The sequence below is a fragment of the Pelmatolapia mariae genome, linkage group LG3_W, assembly GCF_036321145.2.
Source record: "Pelmatolapia mariae isolate MD_Pm_ZW linkage group LG3_W, Pm_UMD_F_2, whole genome shotgun sequence".
NCBI classification, from domain to species: Eukaryota; Metazoa; Chordata; class Actinopteri; order Cichliformes; family Cichlidae; genus Pelmatolapia; species Pelmatolapia mariae.
The window spans coordinates 28,635,176-28,658,937 of NC_086229.1; the positions used below are offsets into that span (position 1 = coordinate 28,635,176).

General features: G+C 42.1%; 2 protein-coding genes across 2 annotated transcripts; one reads left to right on the forward strand and one right to left on the reverse strand.

The window, feature by feature from the left end:
• Nucleotides 1-5,061: 5,061 nt before the first annotated feature.
• LOC134624330 (E3 ubiquitin-protein ligase TRIM39-like) lies at nt 5,062-11,355 on the forward strand. Its single transcript, XM_063469312.1, has 2 exons — nt 5,062-5,142; nt 9,424-11,355. Exon 2 carries the CDS (start codon nt 9,433-9,435, stop codon nt 11,089-11,091), a length of 1,659 nt encoding a protein of 552 aa, XP_063325382.1. The 5' UTR covers nt 5,062-5,142; nt 9,424-9,432; the 3' UTR covers nt 11,092-11,355.
• A 7,875-nt stretch (nt 11,356-19,230) lies between these two features.
• Nucleotides 19,231-20,431, reverse strand: LOC134621523 (putative C-type lectin domain family 20 member A). The gene is made up of 2 exons (XM_063467958.1): nt 20,092-20,431; nt 19,231-19,808 (listed from the first exon to the last, which is right to left on the reverse strand). The coding sequence occupies exons 1-2, from the start codon at nt 20,429-20,431 to the stop codon at nt 19,462-19,464; spliced, it is 687 nt and encodes a 228-aa protein (XP_063324028.1). The 3' UTR covers nt 19,231-19,461.
• Nucleotides 20,432-23,762: the final 3,331 nt, after the last annotated feature.

Below are 23,762 nucleotides of genomic sequence, written 5' to 3' on the forward strand. Positions count from 1 at the left end.
GGGTCTCCTCGTCGCTGGGCTCCCGACGTTCCCGGCCACCGCGCGCGCGTACGAGCGCGGCTTGATTTTAATACCGCTGATGACCACGTCGTTCGTACGGGTGTACTGCTCCAGCTCATCCACCCGCCGCTCGAGATCCATGATCCGTCTGTCCTTCTCGGCATTTTGCATGCGTAGCTGTTTTACCTCCTCCAGAAGCCCCAGAAGCAGCTCCTGCTGCGCCCTGACTGTGGCCACGTCTCCGCACAGCGCTCCGAGGGAGGTTTTAATGTCCTCGACCTCCTCTGGTGTTGGGCCTTTCTTGGGTGGCATACTTCACCTTGCGTCACTGCGATTTAAAGTTTCTTCACACACACCAACAACAAGCTCCACTCCACACCTGGACACTAAACACGGACACAGGTGAGCTGTTGGTGGCAGGTCTTTAATTCTAGTAACTTTGGTAGGGTGTATGTTGGAGCGCTCTCTCCTTGTTTTCATTTTAAAAGGGGCACAAAGCTCAGCATTACATAGATAAGGGATTAGGTGGGGAATACTTTCAATGCAAACCCAGGATGACAGCACGAGGTGAGGCAGAGGAGGAGCAGAGAAGTGACGAAGGACGACCAAAAGGATCCTTCTGTATCTTTGGGGTTGCAGCAATAAGCAGGTGGATTTTTAATTTTTCTAACTGTTAATTGTTTGCACAGTTTCCATGCTATTATTTTTTAGCTTTTGGGGCCGTTTTCATAATAGTTTTGTCTGAGGTATTTAAGCTTCTATTTGTTTATCCAGAATATTGTTTAGCTGATTCTATATGAGCTCGTTCCAGTTCTTTCAGTCAGTCTGTTGCTTCTCTCCTGATCATTTTCCCTGTTCCTCATAAATCCCAAAGATGGGGGCCGTGGGTCCATGTTAGAGTCTGGACACATTTCCAACCTGAAAAGAAGAAATGATATTCAGTTACCTTTGTGTGCAGCAGAAATGCCTGTCTTGGTAGATAGAACGGGCAACACTTTACTATTAAAAATCCCTCCTGTGGTGAGCAGTGGCAACTCACTTCAGTCGAGTTCGTGCACCACAGTTTGTTGCTGTAGACACACAAACCACCGCCTAGGCTCTTACCAGATAAGGAGGCTTCTCTGTCGGCTCGGTAGCATGCTAGTCCGGTTAGCTGGATAGCCGAGTCTGCAATGTCCGCGTTCAAGCTAAATCCGAATATTACTTGTCTGTGACCACTGAGAACCTAAATAATCCACAGACGTTCTGTAATGAAAGTGGTAAATGATATCACTGTCGCACTTTATAAGAAACAACACTGTGCGTCCCTTTTTATTGATTTGTCAAAAGCATTGCACACTGTTAATCATTGTATTTTAAAACTTAGACTCCTCCAGTCAGGACTCGCTGAGAGAGCATGGTTCTCTAATGACCTCAGTAACAGGTCTCATTGCATTAAATCTAATGGTCTATGTTCTGAATTTGTTACAGTGCACAGGGCTTTGTATTAGGTCCCCTTCTATTTATCATTTACATTAACAATCTCTGACTAAATGTGTCAGATGCAAGCTTGCATTTCTATGCTGATGACACAGTTATTGACAGCTGTGGTTCAACTCTTGTCCAAGCCATTGATTCCTTCCAGAAAGTATTTTTTACTGTCCAACACTCATTACTTCAGCTTAAACTTGATCTCAATGCAGACAAAACAAAGCTGTTGATTGAGTCAGTAATCACTCTTGAAGGTGTTGTGGAAGTTTTCCATTAAATAAAGCCTGCAGATGATCGGTGAGCGGTAGCTAACATTCTTTAATCCAAACACACAAAGAACAGACAACCAAGCTTGATGGAGAGCCTATATGACCGCGGGGCAGGTCAGCAGAGTCTCACTGAGCCGAGCATTGCTCTCGGTTAAATACCTTCTCCAGGAACAAAAGGCAGTACACAGCTGTTTCACACCTTAAGGTTCACACTCCCTTGCTACCTCCTAGAGTCCTCAAAGAGACAAAAAACTCTTCCTGTGGCATTGTCTACTTCCTTACTAGACCCCCACCATTTGTCTTACTGTATGAGTGTGAGACATGTTAAAATCCAGTGGCACCAAGGCATTATACAATAAAATAATGTGATTAATACATAAGTAAAAGAAATTCCTATACAATCGTAATAAAATAGAGTTGGTTCACACGTATAAATATCTGTTTATCTGATGGCTCGCTCACCTTGAAACCACATGTAGAGGATCGCATGAAAAAACTAAAGTTAACACTGAGTTTTATTTTCAAAATAAGTTGTGTTTTTCTTTGAATACAAAGAAGCAGCTTGTTGCTGACACAGTTTTACCTGGATTATGAAAATATTCTATATATGAATGATTAATGTCTTTGAGTGGTTGATACCATGGTTCTCTGGGGTCCTGGGACTCGGTCCACTCTGGCCCGCGGGCTCATCACTACAGTCCCCTGTGCTTTCTGTGGCTTCCATGCCTGCTGGGTGACCCCCTGTCATGGCTCCCGACACCCACTATCAGATAGTTACATTGAGAAACCTTTGAATACAAATGTGTTCACGCACACAGGTGTGGATACAGGTGTACACACAGGTGTTCACAGACACACACTATCTTCCTTCGCTGCTGCCTCAAAGCATATCCTGCATTGTTGGTCTTGTGTGCTGCTCAGTAACATTCAAGATTTATTATTTACCGTTACTTATTTCAATTCAATTCAATTCAATTTCATTTATATAGCGCCAAATCACAATAAAAGTCACCTCAAGGAGCTTCATAGATACAGAGAAAAACCCAACAATCATATGACCCCCTATGAGCAAGCACTGTGGCGACAGTGGGAAGAAAAAACTCCCTTTTAACAGGAAGAAACCTCCGGCAGAACCAGGCTCAGGGAGGGGCGGGGCCATCTGCTGCGACCGGTTGGGGTGAGAGAAGGAAGAAAGACATGCTGTGGAAGAGAGACAGAGATTAATAACAGATATGATTTGATGCAGAGAGGTCTATTAAAACATAGTGAGTGAGAAAGGTGACTGGAAAGGAAAAACTCAATGCATCATGGGAATCCCCGGCAGCCTACGTCTATTGCAGCATAACTAAGGGAGGATTCAGGGTCACCTGGTCCAGCCCTAACTATATGCTTTAGCAAAAAGGAAAGTTTGAAGCCTAATCTTGAAAGTAGAGATAGTGTCTGTCTCCTGAATCCAAACTGGAAGCTGGTTCCACAGAAGAGGGGCCTGAAAACTGAAGGCTCTCCCTCCCTTACTTTTAAATACTCTAGGAACAACAAGTAGGCCTGCAGTGTGAGAGCGAAGTGCTGTAATAGGGTGATATGGTACTACAAGGTCATTAAGATGAGATGGGGCCTGATTATTTAAGACCTTGTATGTGAGAAGCAGGATTTAATTAAATAATTAATCAGTGTGAGACTGTTTCACTGATTCAAGCAGAGATTTACATAAATGAGCTTTTATGAGTTATTATATTATCTGATTAAGCTGTTTGCTCCTGTTAAAGATAAATGTGCATCGAACTTTGTGGATATTCATGAGTCTAACAGTTTAAACCTGTGTGTGACTTTGTGTCCTTGAACGGCCCTGACAGACTGCTGTAGTCCATAATATTAACAGATCATTTTCCTGCTAACTAAAATAAAGCAGCTGAGCTCTGTGAGGGGAGAGCTGCTGCTAACAGGTGAGTCTGTTACCTGGACTGGACTGAGTGAGCTGCTGTGTCACAGCTTTATCAATGACACACTCAGCATGTGTGTGTGTGTGTGTGTGTGATATGTCATAGTGCTTGAAACACACATGAAAATATATTAAAGGTTGATTCTTTTTTTCTTTTGGTTTTTGAACAAAAATCAGCAACAAAGAAACTCTAGTACGTGCTGCCTTTAGGTGCACCTGGTAAATTCAGGAATCTCTACTCCAAACCACAGCAGGTTGTTTTAAAGGCTTTTCTGGGTTAATGTTTGTTTGTTGGCATAAACATGTCTGTGATCGCTGTGTTGTTCTTTTTGATGCAGTATTTCATGTAACTAAAATCATAACAATAAAGTAAGTTTAACAGTTCTAGTGCACATGCAGCATTTTAGATTAACTGAAGGCTTTTCAGGGAGTTTTTAGGACTTCCTGATAATAATGAATTACAAAAGTCCAGCCTGGAAGTAATACATGCATGAACTAGCTCTTCTGGACAGAGATCTCTGATGCGCTGCAAAAACTCAAAATCTTACCAAGTATATTTGTCCTATTTCTAGTCAAAATATCTTATTACACTTAAAATAAGACACAATCAGCTACAGAGCAACATTTTGTAAGATATATGAACTTTTTTCAAGACAGTGAATCTTGAAACCAGAGAAAAACTAGAGAATTTTAACTTGTTCCATTGGCAGATTTTTTTCACTTATTTCAAGCTAAAATATTTATTAGAATTCGAATTTAGACAGAAATAAAGTGAATATTATTATTTTATTATTACGTTGATGTAGCACATGGTTCAGTTAGCTTTGTATAAACATGTGTGTTAGAAATGTTCTTCAATCAGCTCTTTTTACTCTCTTACATTTCACAGCCAGTACTTTTTACTTTTACTTCAGTAAAGAAGTTGAATCAGTACTTCAGCTTTTACTGGAGTATTTTTAACAGTAGTACTTCTACTTCAGTACAGACTGTGTGTACTTTTACCACCTGTGTCTGAGACCTCCTTCAGGGTCCACCTGAAGCTCCCAGTCTGCTGTGGAGAAATAAAAAACACCCACACACCACTCCTCACTCCTACCACCCACTGCAAAAAAAGTCACTGAGTAAATGGCCTGTTTTTGTATAGCGCTTTACTTAGTCCCTAAGGACCCCAAAGCACTTTACACTACATTTACACACACACATTCACAACGACCAAGACTGTCAGAGGCTCGAACCGGCAACTTTCCGCTTACAAGACGAACTGTCAACTCTTGAGCTATGATCGCCACAGGAAGCCGATTCCTGTAAAGGGAGAGGCAGGAAGAGGGGGAGCAAAGACGAGAAGTTCAACGTCATTTTGCAGAAGTGAAAGTGTGAGAGAGCAGCAGCAGAGCTGCAGTCGAGTCCTGTTTGTCTCTAAAAGAAGATTCACTGGAGTCCATCAGGTTTCACTCAGCAACAGTGGTGAGTGCAGCTGATCACACTTCCTGTTTCTACACAAATCTTCACTCTGTTCACTTCATCAGGGCTCTAGAGTACCACCTCATTTCTCCATGGTGCGACTGTGGCTGTGTCCACACTCGTCCGGATAGATTTGAAACCGCACTCCGTGTCCACAGTAGCGTTTTCAGTCATTTTCACAGAGTTGTGCGTCCACATTAAAACGGCCGAAAACGCTTACGTTCCAGTCCTGCGCATACGTGAAACGCAAGACGATTAGACCTGTCTCATTTCTGTCTGCCGTTTATTTACTTTCCGGCTGTTTGAAACGTCGCGTTAAGAGGTGGAGGAAAAGCCAGAGTTTTTTAAATGGACTAACAGTGAGGTGGAGTTGTTGCTGCGAATAACACAAAAGTACAAAGTTGCAAAAGCAAGAGAGAATTAAAGAATTTGTAGGAAAGCTCTGTGGAGCATGTACAGACTGATATTAATCTTTAATAGGGCTGTAAAAACTGCTGCTGTATAATGCTCTCCACTATCTTTGTTTAATTGGTCACATGACTGCATCAGATGACTAACATGCATCATCCTTTTAGAAAGTCTCTGTTTTCACTGTTCACACTGTGACACAAACGCACCGTCTCCAAATGTTTCGTTTTCAAAATGTTTTCCTTGGAGAAAATGCCGTGTCAGTGTGGAGGCCAAAACGGAGAGAAAACAGTGCTTTTTCAAACGAAAACGCATTAGTGTGGACGCAGCTGAAATGGGTTTTAGTAGGATTTTATAACTATTGGGGTTTTTTGATAATTTAGATATGGTAGCGCTGAGGCAGAAATTGTTATTTTTTAAAGAAAGGATTAAAATGAACTGAATTCAGTTTAGAAGATAAATTGCTGGTGTTCATAAGAAGTTGTACACCAAACTTAAAGGGAAACTGTGGGAATAATAATAATAATGGGGAAAGATTAGTGAAGATTTTAGGAGTAGAAAATGTTGGATTTCTTTTGACTTTTAGAATAAGTTGTTATAATGTAGGCTTTAGAAACAGATATTAAGATATTAAATAGATTTATTTCTAGGGTAGAGGAGAGCTTTTTATGAGAATGCTAAAAGTGTCACTGACCCAAATGAATAGCATTGAAGATTATATACTTAGAAATGATTTCATACACATTGCATTCTGTGCCTTTAAAGGAGTTGTGGCTCAAAAAGTCGTCTCTTGAAGGTTACAAACTTTTGGTTAGCGTTATGATTAGCCAATCTACTGTGGGGATGACCTGAGTTATTGAAGGATTGCACACGCTTACAGACATATGGAGTTCTGAACACACATGACAGTATTGATTTGAGGCCAAGGGCCTGAAATTCCTTTAGCTTTTATCTGAATTTGAGTTGGCCCACTAACAAGTGACAGAAAAGAGGAACTGAATAGGAGTTTGCTTGTAACTAAACTGTGTGACATGTAAAATATTGAGATAACACATGCAGCCCCACATGAGTCTTATTATATAAAATGCAGTTACAGAATAACGAACGCTTGTTGAAGTGACCAAGATTTTTCTTTTTGCTTTAAACCAGGAGCAAAGGGGGGAAAGCTTATATATATTTTGGTTAAGTCTGATGAAATACAATTAGAATGTACCATTACATTAAGAGCAGCAAAATGAAATAAAATGCTATACCAAAACAGGTTATAACACAGGAAATGTGAGTTTAAAATGAAGTTAGTGTCAACACAGATGTTGTTTTAAAGGCAGCTTTTAGCTATGATGAAATTTGTTTAGGAGCGATTGATTAAATGCACACAATTAGTTGATTAAAATGGTTGTTTTTTCTTTGATCCTGTAGTAGAGTAAGTGTTTATGATGATTTTCTTGTTAGAGGTGACTTTAGGTCAGAGCTACGTGCAGCTGAGGCAGTACAGGACGTTGAATAGAGTGAACAACAGGAAACGTGTGAAACCAGCGCTTTAAGTCTGTTAAAATGCTGTAGTGTGAGATGAGTGAAGTTTAAGACCGTATATGAACAAAAGTTAGGAGTTCAAAACATAATTAGGTTCATGCTTTTGAATAAAGAGAAAATTGACGAACACAAGTGAGGGGAAGAGCATAGTAGGGAGATGGTTTTTATCCCTTACAGCTAAGGTGGATCTAGTCTTAGACTAGGATCTACTCCGTGAATTATTAGTTTCGGTCATGCTCTTATTTGTTTTGGTGACCTCTGGATGTTATCCAGAGGTCAAGAGAGGAATTGTTGGGAAGGAAGTATTATTTTTTGTTATTTTTATTATTTCCATTTATTATTTTATTTTTATTAATTCTATTTTTATTATTTTGTTATTGCTATTGCATCATAATCATATAACAAGCCTTTGCATTGATGCATTTATTGGTATTACCTTAAAGTTTGCATTAATTTCAGGCTAATTTTTATTTACTTAATTTACTTTATTACAGGTGCAGTTATAACCACTTTAAACTGTTAAACTGAGTTGGATTTATAATTTTAAATGTTTATATGCAGACGGCAGGGTGAAAGAAAAGGCCCCACGCAGAGTAACTCTGTGCCAAAATAAGACAGGAAGTTACATGTTTTTGAAGTTACATGCTTTGCAGGAAGTGAAACCAAAACCACAGTCTGAGTGAAAGCTAGTCTGAGGAGCAGTTTCGATGAGGCTATTATCTTTTATACTTTTATATCTTTTAATTAAGCTTTTAGTAGAGGTTCTTGATGAAAACATTTATTCAGTAGAGTACACATACATAGTTTCGGTTCGGTTATTACATACACGAGTGCGGCTTCTGTCTCTCGGTCTGGGGAGAGGCCAGGAGCTAGTCAGTGAGGTGAAATGGGGTACAATTGTGGTTAGCACATAGACACACATGTAACCACACACACACACACACTTGGTTTGAGAGGTTCACTTGTAGGTGAAAGTTCAAGCAGGTGTTGCTAGGGTTGCAGTTTTAGGTTGGGGTAGGTGACTGTTCGATGAAGAAGCAGGTGCACGAGGCGAGAGCTGAGCGGGCTTGCGGGGAAACCACCGGGGGAAAGATGGAAGCCAGTGTTCTTTTAATTGTGTCTTAAGTTGTTAAATAGAACATTTGTGGTTTTGAAGCTGATGTGCTGACGCAATGAGGGGGCGTTAAATCCTGATGTATAAAAACTGTATTCTGATGTTTGGAGATTGAGATTGTGGGGCTCTCGGCTTACAGAGTCAGCTCAATCTCCCACGCGTGTCTTTTCATTAAAAATCATCGTCTTCACCTTTTGGACCAGTGTGGTTACTTGCATTCCTCCTGTGTTTTCTTCCCTATATTTTTGAACCTTAACAGCCTAAACAAATGCTAGGTCACACCGGTATGACCGGCCATTCGAGCAAAAACAAAAGAAAATGTCTGCAACTCTGAAAATCTCCGTGTGGTCAACAACAGACACACATTATGCCCATATTGTTGGCTAAACCAATGAGAGAGAGGGCAGGACCTCTCTGATTGGCCGTGGTCCAGATATTCCTGCAGGCCTATGTGTGTACGTTTGAAAGTGCAGGAGGTGAGCAGCCTGATAGGAGTGGATGTAGCTGTGGGTAATGAGAAAAGATGAAAAGAACGATTGATAACTTTTTCGTTAAGGCCAGTGCTCTGACACGGAGCCATCAACCGCTCAGTGTCTAACAGTCGAAGAAGCTATTGAAGAATCTTGTTCTGTGTGTGATGCTGCTGTCCGCTCTGTTGTGTCTGAGATTGTATGTACAGCTTTGTATGTGCAGGTCCATGGAGGCAAGTTTTGCTCCCATAATCCTCTCAGCAGACTTTATGACTCTTTTCAGAGCCTTCCTCTCTGTCTGTGTGGTGTTTCCATACCAGACAGTGATGCCTGCGGTGAGGATGCTGTCTATCAGTCCTCTGTAGGCCTGGGTGAGAGGGTTGTGGTTCATGCCAGCTTTCCTGAGCAGCCTAATGAAATAAAGCCTTTGCTGGGCTTTTTTCACAGTTGCTGTAGTGTTGAGAGTCCAGCTCAGGACTGATGTAACCTGCAGTCCCAGGAATCTGTGGCTGTTTGCCGTCTCCACCTCCGTCCCTTTGACAGGGGAGGGGGGTTCTTCCTGAAGTCCAGTATTAATTCCTTGGTCTTGTCCGTGTTGAGGATGAGGTGAAGAAGCTTCTGTGATGAAAAGAAACTTAAAAAAGTCCAGACGCTGTTCTTTCCAAGCTCCTCAGACTACTGACGCTTGTTTCTCTCTTTTTAAAAATGAAATTTAGAGTGAATTTTGAATCAAATGTGTTTGTTTTCTGTCTCCCTCAGAGTGCAGACATGTCTGCTGCCAGCAATCTGCGATCTGAAGATCAGTTTCTGTGCTCCATCTGTCTGGGTGTGTTCACTGATCCAGTCTCTACACCATGTGGACACAACTTCTGCAAAACCTGCATCAGTCAGCACTGGGACATGAATGTCATATGTCAGTGTCCCTTGTGTAAAGAGACTTTCTACACTAGACCTCAGCTGAGGGTCAACACCTTCATCTCTGAGATGGTTGCTCAGTTCAGACGTGAAGCTCAGCAGAAAGCCAGCAGCAGCAGCTCAGAGCAACAAGCTGCCAAACCAGGAGAAGTTCCCTGTGACGTCTGCACTGGAACCAGACTGAAGGCCCTGAAGTCCTGCCTGGTGTGTCAGACCTCCTACTGTCAGACTCACCTGGAGCCTCATCTGACAGTGAAAGGCCTGAAAAGACATCAGCTGATTGATGCTGTGGAGAACCTGGAAGGCAGGATGTGCACGAAGCATCATAACCTTCTGGAGCTGTTCTGTAAGACCGACCAGACATGTGTCTGCACGCTCTGCTCTGTTTCAGACCACAAGAACCACGAGTTTGTTCCTCTGAGAGAAGAATATGAAGGAAAGAAGGCAGAGCTGGAGAAGACAGAGGCTGAGATTCAGCAGATGATCCAGAAGAGACGACTGAAGATTCAGGAGATCACAGAGTCGGTGAAGATGAGTAAAGATGCTGCAGACAGACAGAAAGCAGAAGGTGTTCAGGTCTTCACTGCTCTGAAGAAGTCTTTTGAAAGATGCCTGAAGGAGCTCATGAAGGAGATCGAAGACAAACAGGAAACTACAGAGAAACAGGCTGAAGGTCTCATCAAAGATCTGGAACAGGAAATCTCTGAGCTGATGGAGAGAAGCTCTGAGGTGGAGCAGCTCTCACGCTCTGAAGACCACCTCCACCTCCTCCAAAGCTTCTCCTCCCTGAAAGCTGCTCCACCCACCAAGGACTGGACAGAGGTCAGAGTTCATCCACCATCATATGAGGGGACTGTGGGGAGAGCTGTGGCTCAGCTGGATGAGACAGTCTGGAAACCCATGAAGAAGAAGCTGTTTGAGGCTGAGCTGCAGAGGGTGCAGCAGCATGAGGTGGATGTGACTCTGGATCCTGATACAGCTCATCCTAAACTCATCCTGTCTGATGATGGAAAACAAGTGTATGATAGTGATGTGAGGAAGAATCTTCCAGACAACCCAGAGAGATTTTCTTACTGTGCTAATGTTTTAGGAGAGCAGAGTTTCTCTTCAGGCAGATTTTACTTTGAGGTTCAGGTTAAAGGAAAGACTGAGTGGGATTTAGGAGTGGCCACAGAGTCGATCAACAGGAAGAGACAAATCAGACTGAGACCTCAGGATGGTTTCTGGACTGTGTGGCTGAGAAATGGAAATAAGTACAGTGCTTGTGCTTCCCCTCCAGTTGATCTTTGTCTTCATCCTGGTCCTGAGAAGGTGGGGGTGTTTGTGGATTATGAGGAGGGTCTGGTCTCCTTTTATGATGTAGGTGCTGCAGCTCTGATCTACTCCTTTACTGGCTGCTCCTTCACTCACAAACTCCACCCATTCTTCTGTCCCTGTATCAATGATGGTGGTAAAAACTCTGCACCTCTGATCATCTGTCCTGTCAATCAAACTGAGTCGATCAACGACTGATTTTATTTGATGAATGATTGATTTTTCTTGAAGGGACCAAATGAACATATTGAGTGTAAATCCTCTACAGTCTCCATGTTTCTATAGAATCTGATCATCAGGACTCTGATTCACACTTTGATTCTCATGGAGTTTGATTTGAACAGAAGAAAAGTTGAATCAGGAAATGTTCCCACTGATGGAGACTCGAGCTGAAGAGCAAATATCAGAGAATAAATGTCCAACAGCTTCATTTACAATAAAGTTTGTTCAATGCTTTGAGTGAATCCAGACTCATGTGTGGCTGTTATACGGAGCATCAGAGTCCAGCTGAGTTATGTTGGATACAAACTGCTTATTTTGGCTCTGTGAGGATTTTTGTTCACTGAAAACTGATAAGACGGATAATATTCAAAGAACTCTGTAGAGATTCATGCATCCATGTTCTCCACCTGCAGGTGTGGAGGAGAAAGGTGGAGCACAGACTGCTGCATCCTTCCAGTCACATCATTTTGATGATTATATTTCCATGTTGTGATGATTTGGGTTAAAGAGAAACAGAGTTGAACGGCTGCAGTCACAGCATGAAGAAGATGCTGAAGCTGAGCTGTCAGTGAACATGTTTCACTGTGATTTGATTTGAAGAATATAAAGTGTGTGTGGCTGCTGACAGCTGCAGTCTCTGTTAGTCTGCATGTTCAACACACACACAACTTTCCCCCTGAGGCAACGATCCAGCAACAACACAACAGCTGCAGACACACAAACACACACACACACACACACACACACACAATTGTGCTATCCCTTTCAGTCTGAACTCTCAAACACACAAACACACAAACAAACTCTATCAATGTCGTTCTGTTAAAGAACACTTTACTGTTTAAGGGAGAATTCCTCCTTCCTCAGTAACAATGATTTGAGGTCACTACCAGTGTCTACAGTGGTTTTAGCTCAATATACAATATACTGAAACATACCTGTGTTTTTCTTTATGCTGTACAAACTTTTTTAAAAGAGCTTTGATCACAACATCTTTGCAATTTTCCCCCAATCAGTTATTCCGATTATTTTATCTGGTTTGACTAACAAAGGGTTAAAATTTCACTTAATCTGACCTTTGACCTATTTATTCCATTATCTCATATTTTTTTCATTTCATTACATAATTTCCTGATTCATCTTAATCCTTAATCTTAACCTTTGACCTATTTCCTTGTTAGCCTTGATAAACCTTGAAATTTCTTTCACCTTTAAACTTCAGGTTTAAATTAAACCTTTGTTAAAAACCTTCTTACTAACTTGTAATTCCAACTTTATGTATTAAACATGTATCTTATCATATAAACACTCGATCAGTGTGACTGAGAACTGTAACCACTCACCGCTCACATTTTAATTTGGTTTCTGCCCAATTTTGCAGCTTTTGATATAACAGGCTCTGCTTTTATTTTGAAGGCCTTCTGTGAGGGTGAATCAGTTTCCTCCACTTCTGGCGTCTGACAGCAGCTCCGTCAGGAGCCTCTCCAATCCTCCTTTTCTCCTTTCCAACCCAAAAATCACGTCGGGTCACCGATTTGTTGTGTTCAGATTGTTTCAGGAGGAATTCAGGAGAAAAAGATTTAAAAAGATTTCCTTCATCAGTTGAAATGACAAGTTTACAGGATCCCAGTGTGACAACAGTCTGCCTCACACCAAGGATCAGCCTGAAACAGTCGTACAGCTTATATACTGTGACAATAAGATTATTCTGGCTCTCTTCTCCCAACATGAACGTGGCAGTCTGCTGCCAATCCTCCCATTCAGTCCCTTTGACCTCATACACTGTAAAACCTCATTAGTTCCCAGAACTTAAAAAAACTAAGTAAAGTTTATTGAAGATGACTCTGTTAGGACAACTTGTTCATTTCAAGTACACAGCTGGACACAACATCCTGGACACTGTTCTGCTGAACAACAAACAATTATGTTTCCATCATTGTTATAATCTTACAATGAAACAAAGTCGTAGATTTAATTATTCTGAAACTAAGTTTAGACTTTCCACAACTTTGTTTTGTACTTACATCACTGATATAATCAATAGAAATGTATTTATTGTTCAGTCTCCAGATCAAACAACACATTTGTTTTACAACACAGGAGCTGGAATGTTGTAATATTTTAAGGATGCTTGTTATAAGTGCAGAAGAAAGTCTTTAACTTAGTGGCAGCGGATGTGGGTTGGAGATGCAATGACCTTTGACCTGCAGGTGACCATCTTCAAGATTCAAAGATTTAAGATTCAAAGTGTTTATTGTCATGTGTCACAAGAGAAAAGGCATTTCTCTGTGCAATGAAATTCTTTGCTGTCCACCCACAGATGCTGATTAATATATACAATAGAAATAGAAAATATATAAATACTTCTGTGATGGAGGACTCATCTCTCCTGGTGTCCTGCAAGCAAACAATCAGATTCTTTTGAACAACAACTTATTTTCTTTATTAAAACATGTTTTTTCTTACATTCAGTTTTCCCCTGGTCAGTCTGGATAGCTCTGACCTCCACCCCACACACAATAATGTCATGAAAGCATATTTTTAAACAGGGCTCTGCAAACATGGCCAATAACTTTTCATTCTGATGATCTGCAGAATAATTTGGGCACAAAACTAATTTCACTGTTCAAAAACTTGCAGACTTCACTATATACAGTGCAGACAGTGTGGACCCTCTAAACTAAGCCTGTGGGATGTGATCTTTGAATAAATGCAGACCAAACTGTTGTTGATTGTTTACTTATACACAGCATGTCTTGTAGAGCAGACCTTCCCAAAGTGTGGGGCCCGCCCCCTGGGGGGGCGCAGAGCCATTGCAGGGGGGGCGCGGCATGAAAGAGGGGGGGAAACAAAAAGCTTGGACACTGCTAGCACGGGGCGGCCACAGAAACGCAAAGCAGGAGATGAAGCATCGCTGAATATGTTTCCAAACCAACTTCATTCTAAGCCAAAGACTAGAAAATATGGTGAAGCATATCTTCCCTTTGGCTTCACCTGCACAAGTGCTGAGGTAGGTCTCCCCTGCAGAATTGGTTTTCCCTGTGTCGGGAGCAGCGCTGGGCTCTCCAAATCACAGACAAACAGTATCCCACAGCTGTTTATGTTTTTGAACCCATTTTGCACAGAGAGGCATTTTTTGAAAAATGTATTGATAGCAATGTTGAATATTATTACACAGGAAAAAAAAAAAACAACTACACGTAAAATAATTACACCGTGACGCCTCTGACTTTCTAAATGGAGGGACAGTAACTGCGTGTGTGTATGTAAGTGTGTAAAACCTGCAGATAGTCAGATTAACAGTATTTCGTCTCTGTCTGCCATTCTGCAATTCATCTCATGTAAACAATAACGTGGCGCACAGCGTGACGTGAAAAAAGGCACATACCTTTGACGTTGCGTGATGAACTCTGTATTCCTCGTCCACGTGTAAACGCAAAAAAGGAGTTTTAAAAAAATCTCCGTTTTAGGTAATTTGAAACGCCGTTTACGTGTAGACGAAACAGCTGCGTTTTCAAAAATACCCGTGTAGGTGTGGACGTAGCGTAAAAGAGTTAGTAGTTTATTTTATTACTACCTGTATTTTATTGCAGATTACTTGTATTTGCTTAATTTTTTTCTAAATGTTTGAGGTGTGAAATAAACCGCAATGGAGCAAAATATGGGTGTGTGTGGTTGGAGGATGTGCGTGCGCGCGCGTGCGGGGGGGGCCGCGAACATTTTTCTTGTAAACAAAGGGGTGCCCGGCAAAAAAAGTTTGGGAACCACTGTTGTAGAGTTTACTGGAGTCAACAACAACAGCACAGAGCAGTCACATCTCAGGTCTAATAACAGAAGACAGGAAAAGATCAGGAAAGAAAGAAACATGTTCTCAGCGAGGACATGTAAACACAGACACCTCTGTGACATACCTCAGCTCCCCTTTGACCTCAGAGTTTGGTGTCCTCCTCCTGCTGAGACGTGGAAGCATGTCTGCCATGGCTCCCACCAAGGTTGCTGCAGAGGAGGGGTCCATTACCTCCTCTGTATTTTTATTAGTTTAGTTTTTAGAGTATAAGTGAAGCCATTTTGCTTTTAGTTGGTGTTGTGCTGCGTTAACATGTGTCTTCTTTCATAAAGTTTTCCAGTCCATGGATACATTTTATTCCAGTCTCGCGTCGTATTATTGGAAGGGACATATGACCGCCGGCCAAAACTGACACACGTGTAAAATACAGGATTATAACATCAGATCAGGGATCATGTTGTTCAGGTCATGATGCTGTGTGTGTCGCCATGGGAACAATAATCATAGATTATGTGGAAAAACAGAAAGTTTCTCCTGTAGAGGAGGAGGAGGAGGGTGGAGCTGCTGTTGATGCAGCATTCACTGAGACCTGTGATGTGTTTACTGACCTTTAACATTGAGAGTCACCCCTTTCTGCAGCAGGACGTATCCATCCTTACTGCTGACGGTGCAGGTGTAGACTCCACTGTCAGTGAGGTGGAGGTCTTTCAGGGTCAGACTGAAGTGGTCTCTGTGCGACCTCTGTAACCCTGGTCCTGTTTATCTGGCTGATTGTTTCCACTCTCATACACATGGACCTTCATGGGTTTGGGTTCAGTGAGTGTCCATTCCACTGTGACGTCCTGAGGAAGGCCAGGTGTGGTTTTAAAGGGCCACAGGACAGACTCCTCCCCCTCTGTCACCTCCACCATCCCCACCTGGTACCCTGAGAGGAGAACATGCAGCTAAACATGTCACTCCTGGTCCGACTGGGGAGGTACCAGAGAAAAGCAAAGTTACTGGTTCAATATTGATTTTAGTGACCTCTGATTGACGTGACCAGGTGTCATTACTGCAGTACCCACAGTACAACTGTAGTACACACAATACTGCGTCTCCCCCATTATCACTGCACACTTCTTCAGCTGGTGATGAGCGCCCCCTGGTGTCACAGTGTTGATGACATCGTCCAAAGTGAAAAATAAACAGTGTCTGTTGATAAAAATCGTTTGTTCATTCTCATGTTTGCATCATGTTTCTGTAAAATCATCAGCTGTTTTTATAAGAACAGAAACAGGTTAACACAAAGTTTCCTCAGACTGAGCGTGTGACTCTGTGTGAACATCAGAGGACCTGTGACCAAGACTAAACACTGTTTGACTTCTGTCCATGGACGCAGGATTGTCTGATGTCCTATAAACACATCACGACTGCAGAGGCTGAAGCAGCGCTCACACTGGTACACAGGTGTTCAGTGACATCACACAGGTGGGCTGTGACCTGAGCCATTACCTGCTGACAGCCCTTCACAGCTTCGTATAACTGAACGTCTGAAGCTGTGTTTCATTAACAGCTAATAACACCGTGAGTCCTCAAAGGCTTCACACACATCACTGCACACATTTATACATCCTAGTTGAAGCTTGTGGATCATGCACGTTAATGATGCTTCAGCCTCAGAGGGTCATAACAGAGGGTCAAGGTGACAGGTGGAGGATTTAGATTTAAACAGCAGATGCAACAGAAAACAAAGTTATCATAGAAATCTACTGGTATGCTATTCCTAAGCACAGGCCCTGCACACAACATAAAGTATTGAAGCTCTGTTGCTTTCCATCTATCAGTTTCTGATTACTCTGATTACTCCCTTGGCCTGCGGTTAAACTGGATTGGTGTGTAAGTTCCCAGTTCTTTCAACTTTACTGAAAGTTCCCCGACAGTCTGCCTGGACAGCCGAGCTGCAGGTACTTTGGCCTTCATCCACATGTTCATGAGTTTTCCTGTAACTCCAAGACAACATAAATGCATATAATCCAAGTTACACATTGTAATCATCTGACTATACCAGCTACAGGAGACAATGTTTGATGTTGTATGTCTTCCATTTTCTAATAATTGCTCCCACAGTTGATTTCTTCACACCAAGCTGCTTACCTATTACAGATTCAGTCTTCCCAGCCTATGATGAAAATTACAGGCCTCTCTCATCTTTTAAATGGGAGAACCTGCACAATTGTTGGCTGACTAATACTTTTTGCCTCATTGTACATCTCTATCTTTCACCACACTGACCTGCAGTAAATCCTTTCCAGCTATAGCTGTCTTTCCAGCCAATTCTCTACATTGCATGCCTAATAGCAATGCAGGGAATTGGCTACAGTGTTGGCTTGATCTGGTTGTGGAAATTTCTTCCTTAGTGTCCTTTCCTATAAAATCCCTGGATGTTTGACAAGGCTAAGTTACCTCAAAACATGGCCTGTGCCTAAGAAAGCTCAGGATTTTTCCCCATTTTGAAAGATGGGAAGGAAATCCTGTACTTCCTGAAATATAGACAGAGCAGAGCTCTGATAGGAGGTTCCTTTGGTTAATGAAGATCTCAGAATCCTGAAAAAGTGGATTTTGTCCATCTGGACGTAACATTTTCAGTGGAAGAAACATTTTGTCATTTCATCAGAGTGAAGAAATGTTCCTCCCACTGAAAACGCTCCAGATGAACAGAATCCACTTTTTGGGATTTACTCACCTGGATGATTGAGCATCAAGCATCAAGACAAGAGCTCAGAATGTTTCTTCAGCTCACAGCGTTTAAAGGCATCCTTTACTCACCTGAGGAGATTTGGTCCAGGTGTATCTGAGGTGTTAGAACAGCTGTGTTAAAGGAGCAGAAATACAGAAAAGACCCACGAGAAGCAGAGACCTCAGTCTGACCCTTAAAACAGAAAAAAAACCAAAGGAAAAAAACAAAGATGATGTTCCTCAGGACGTCAAAGTGGAGTGGAAACACCGAAATACGACGGTCCATGTGTATCAGAGCAATGAACACCAGCATCTCTTACAGGACCAGGATCACAGAGACCACACAGAGATGAATGAAGATCCTCTGAGAACTAAAGACTTCAATCTGACCCTGAAAGACCTCCACCTCACTGACAGTGGAGTCTACACCTGCACCGGCTACAACAAGGATGGACACATGCTGCTACAGAAATCAGTGACTCTCAGTGTCAGAGGTGAGTGTTACAGCTGTTTGTCCACAGTGACTGAAAACAGGAATGAAGTTCAGGGAACTCACAGTAGAAGAAACAAAATAAAACAGGAAATGACCCAACAACACTGACTGTAGATGATAGAGGATCACCATCACTGACATCTGTCTGTCTCATGTTCTCCTTTCAGTTCCTGAGGTTCAGATGGTGGAGGAGAGAGAGTGAGGAGTCTGACATGCTGCCACTTATAACCAAATCTGACATTTATCAGGACGTCATGATTGGAGACTCACTGAACCTGAACAGATGAAGGTCCACATGAATGAGAGTGGAAAACATCAGCGAGATAAACAGGACCAGGTTTACAGAGGTCGCACAGAGATGGGGAGAGGTCTGTCCTGCTGCTTTGTCCAGAACAAGTTACTTAAAAAGGAGTGAAGAGCTGCAGAGTAGCCCAACAACATCATTATATTTAATCAAGACTTTGAAAAAAACATTTTACCAAAATGGTAAAAAACTGTTAACATAACTGGCTGCAGCTCTGATCACTGATTGGTTCACACAGTCCTCATTTCAATATTTTCTATATTTTAGAAAAAAAATGTCCAGAGTCACATGATGTGTTCAAGTGTCTGATGTAAAAAAAAGGGTTAATGGGGACTCGGATATAAGACTCACTCTGTTTGTCTGCTGCTCAGACAAAAATGACACTTCCACACCTGGACAACCCAATGAATCCAATGTGGCTGAATTCAAACAATTCTGCAAAATAATCACGACCAAAACTTCTCCACAGTGATGTGAAAGACTCATTTACAGCTCCTGCATATCTTCATTTGTGGAAATGTCACAGAGCTACATGTTAGTTTGATGTTAACTGGTTTTACCTTTAGATGGCGCTGTTTATATTAGTTCCTGTGAAAGCTGAAACAGTGACAGACTTGGTTAAATGAAGGTTTATTTGGCTTCATGAACAAACATGATCAGATTATAGAGCTCATATGGAGTCATGACACAAACATGGTTTTACCTGCTTTTAGTGACAGGCTTTGTAATTCAAGCTGAGGATACAATGATGTGATACAAAGATTTACAGCACATGAAGCAGAAACATTCAAATCATCACCATATCATATGCTACAGTTTAATAATGAACCAATCCAGCAACAATGATGGAAGAAACCAAGATGCTCCTGACTCTGGTAAAGGAGAGGAAATGAAACACAGACTGCTCTCTGCAAATATCTAACCTGCAGGTCTGTTGGTCATTTTTCTCCCATTTCAAATCCAGAGACTGTAAACACTGAGCAGAAACACAGAGTTCACCCCAGAAAATCTACATGTGCAGCTAAGAAGTGACTTTAGGTTTAAACCTCAGTGTTTTATACAAATAAAATTAAATGTCTCATTTTCCCTCGGACTGACCCACTCGTGCTGCCCTCCTGTGGTCATGGCTGCAGACATGTCACAGTCTTCAGTCCTTCCCCCTGAAGCCCACCTCTCATAGCACACTACATAATCAGTGACCCAAAGCCACAAACGTGCAGTGCAGGAGTAGCGCAGTCCCAGCCAGACGAAAGGACTCGAGGCGTTTTTGGCTCTTTCCTGGACCCATCGCTGCTCTTTAGGGTTGCTGATTGAAACCAGGTCATGGTGTTTCTGTCTGCAGTAATTCAAGGCTTCCTCCCAGGTTTTGTTTTCTCTGATCAGAATCAGTTTATCTGCCATAAAATCAGAGAAAACATGAAATCAGTTAAATCTGGATGTTTTGTCCAGTTTCACTGGAAGAACAAAAGAAAACATTTCAGTGATTCTTCAGATGAATCAGCCGCTCTACAGAGAAATCTCTGTTCCAACCATCAGCTAAACATCTTCACCTCTGACAGAAGTTCAACATACATGCAGAAATAAGTGCCTGAAGAAACATACTGACCTAAATCCTCTCAGTGACTCCAGCCGTTCATCTATTGGACAAACAGCTGAGATAAATCTGTGTAAACTCACCATCATAGCAGAAGAAAGGCTTTCTTTGGTCACATCCAGCAGAGCTCCATCTTCCTGATCTCTCTAACAGAGTCGTAGCACATCTCCTGTTGTTTAGTCCATCATTAAATGAGTCCATGTCCCAGTATCTGAAAGAGAAGTTACTCCCATCTGACCACCTCCAGCTGTCTCTGAACAGGCCGATCCACGAGGCTTTAGACTTCTGCAGCTTCTTAAACTCTTCACTGTATATCTGATCGAGTCCACTGGCCAGGTCGGTGTGATGCTGTCTGCAGTAGCTCTGAGCCTGAGTCCAGGTCACAGACGTCTCATTCAAATGAAAGGTTTTATTGTCTTTCATCGTTTCTGTCAAATCAACAGAAAAACACAAAAACATCTTCACCATGCACCATTTACCAAGAACATATGATATAACACAGATTATAAACTAGATTATAACATTATTAAATATTGTATTATCATATTACTGTCCACTTATTCTCACCGTCATAGCAGATGAACGGAAATGTTTGAGTACATGGACGATCGTCCCACTTGTCTCCTGTCCTCACACAGTTCTCAGGGTATTTCCCATCATTTGGCTCTCTATCTCTCCAACAGGTATTATTTTCAGTGTATTCCTCCCCCGGCAGAGACCAGTGCCACCTCCTGTTGTCTCTTCCTGGCTCGCTGTACAGTCCAATCCAGGCTTCTGTTTGACTCTGTGCAGAGTCTTGAAGTCTTCTCATGTCTGTCAGGTCAAACACTTTGGCCAGGTCTGTGTAGTTCTCTCTGCAGTATGCCCGTGCTTCATCCCAGCTCATCTGTTCTTTAATAAAGTGGTACTCATACAGCTGACATGTGATGAAGACACACTGACCTAAAACAGAAGAAATACTGTTGAATATCTGCTGATACAAGCAGGAAACTCATGTTCCCATCAAACTGTCCAGTTTACAGGTGAATCCTTGATTTTCTCAGTCAGAGTTCATTTGTTTAATGAGTCCTGATCAAACTAAAGGATTTTAGGTGGAAACAATCAGGAGCCCTGGTAAAATGATCACTCACCCATCAGAAGAAGCAGAAACAGACTCCACTGCATCGTCGCTCTGTCACATGAAAATGACTTTTCTTTCATTTGGAGGAAACAATGAATCCAGCAGCTCTTCACTGTTTGATGGACACACAGCACTTTATATTAAACACAGATATCTAGTTTATCACACACTGCTGTAAGAAATATGTGATTATTCTTAGTAAATAATCATCTGTTAAAATTTGTCCATGAAGACAAAGCAACAGTTCAAATGTGGTCCACACAGCACCTCTGTACACAGACATGAAATGAGCCTGCAGGTTTGAATCTGGTTCTTCTCTGGTGTTCATGCAGACAGCTCTGCAGTAAATAACCATCTGTACTAACACACACTCTGTACTCAGTATTTGAATATGAACAAATAGAGTTTTTCCCACAGACTCAAAGACACAGTGTACATATCAGTTACATAGGGACTCATTTACATTAAGCTATGGAAAAATAACAGAAACATCAAACACTGGACTGTCCAAGAAGCAGAACGAGGAAGTTTCATTCTAATATCTACATATGACTTCCTTGTTTGTTAGGTGGTGCAGGTGCAGGGGAGGGCTGTGACAGCAGAGGTACACATGGACATACATATATCTATATATATATACAGTGGGGCAAAAAAGTATTTAGTCAGCCACCGATTGTGCAAGTGCCCCCACCTAAAATGATGACAGAGGCCAGTAATTTGCACCAGAGGTACACGTCAACTGTGAGAGACAGAATGTGAAAAAAAAAATCCATGAATACACATGGTAGGATTTGTAAAGAATTTATTTGTAAATCAGGGTGGCAAATAAGTATTTGGTCAATAACAAAAATACAACTCAATACTTTGTAACATAACCTTTGTTGGCAATAACAGAGGCCAAACGTTTACTATAGGTCTTTACCAGGTTTGCACACACAGTAGCTGGTATTTTGGCCCATTCCTCCATGCAGATCTTCTCGAGAGCAGTGATGTTTTGGGGCTGTCGCCGAGCAACACGGACTTTCAACTCCCGCCACAGATTTTCTATGGGGTTGAGGTCTGGAGACTGGCTAGGCCACTCCAGGACTTTCAAATGCTTCTTACGGAGCCACTCCTTTGTTGCCCGGGCGGTGTGTTTTGGATCATTGTCATGTTGGAAGACCCAGCCGCGTTTCATCTTCAAAGTTCTCACTGATGGAAGGAGGTTTTGGCTCAAAATCTCACGATACATGGCCCCATTCATCCTGTCCTTAACACGGATCAGTCGTCCTGTCCCCTTGGCAGAAAAACAGCCCCATAGCATGATGTTTCCACCCCCATGCTTCACAGTAGGTATGGTGTTCTTGGGATGCAACTCAGTATTCTTCGTCCTCCAAACACGACGAGTTGAGTTTATACCAAAAAGTTCTACTTTGGTTTCATCTGAGCACATGACATTCTCCCAATCCTCTGCTGTATCATCCATGTGCTCTCTGGCAAACTTCAGACGGGCCTGGACATGCACTGGCTTCAGCAGCGGAACACGTCTGGCACTGCGGGATCTGATTCCCTGCCGTTTTAGTGTGTTACTGATGGTGACCTTTGTTACTTTGGTCCCAGCTCTCTGCAGGTCATTCACCAGGTCCCCCCGTGTGGTTCTGGGATCTTTGCTCACCGTTCTCATGATCATTTTGACCCCACGGGATGAGATCTTGCGTGGAGCCCCAGATCGTGGGAGATTATCAGTGGTCTTGTATGTCTTCCATTTTCTGATGATTGCTCCCACAGTTGATTTTTTCACACCAAGCTGCTTGCCTATTGTAGATTCACTCTTCCCAGCCTGGTGCAGGTCTACAATACTTTTCCTGGTGTCGTTCGAGAGCTCTTTGGTCTTGGCCATGGCGGAGTTTGGAGTCTGACTGTTTGAGGCTGTGGACAGGTGTCTTTTATACAGATGATGAGTTCAAACAGGTGCCATTCATACAGGTAACGAGTGGGGGACAGAAAAGCGTCTTACAGAAGACGTTACAGGTCTGTGGGAGCCAGAGATTTTCCATGTTTGAGGTGACCAAATACTTATTTGCCACCCTGATTTACGGATAAATTCTTTACAAATCCTACCATGTGTATTCATGGATTTTTTTTTCACATTCTGTCTCTCACAGTTGACGTGTACCTCTGGTGCAAATTACTGGCCTCTGTCATCATTTTAGGTGGGGGCACTTGCACAATCGGTGGCTGACTAAATACTTTTTTGCCCCACTGTATATATATATATATATATATATATCTATATATATATAGATATAGATATACCTGTTTGATGGACACAAACGTTGTCCATGAAGACAAAGCAACAGTTCAAATGTGGTCCACACAGCACCTCTGTACACAGACATGAAATGAGCCTGCAGGTTTGAATCTGGTTCTTCTCTGGTGTTCATGCAGACAGCTCTGCAGTAAATAATCATCTGTACTAACACACACTCTGTACTCAGCATTTGAATATGAACAAATACAATTTTTCCCACTGACTCAAAGACACAGTGTAGATATCAGTTACATAGGGAGTCATTTACATTAAGCTATGGAAAGAAGAAACACTGGACTGTCCAACAAGCAGAAAGAGGAAGCTTCTAATATCCAAATATGACA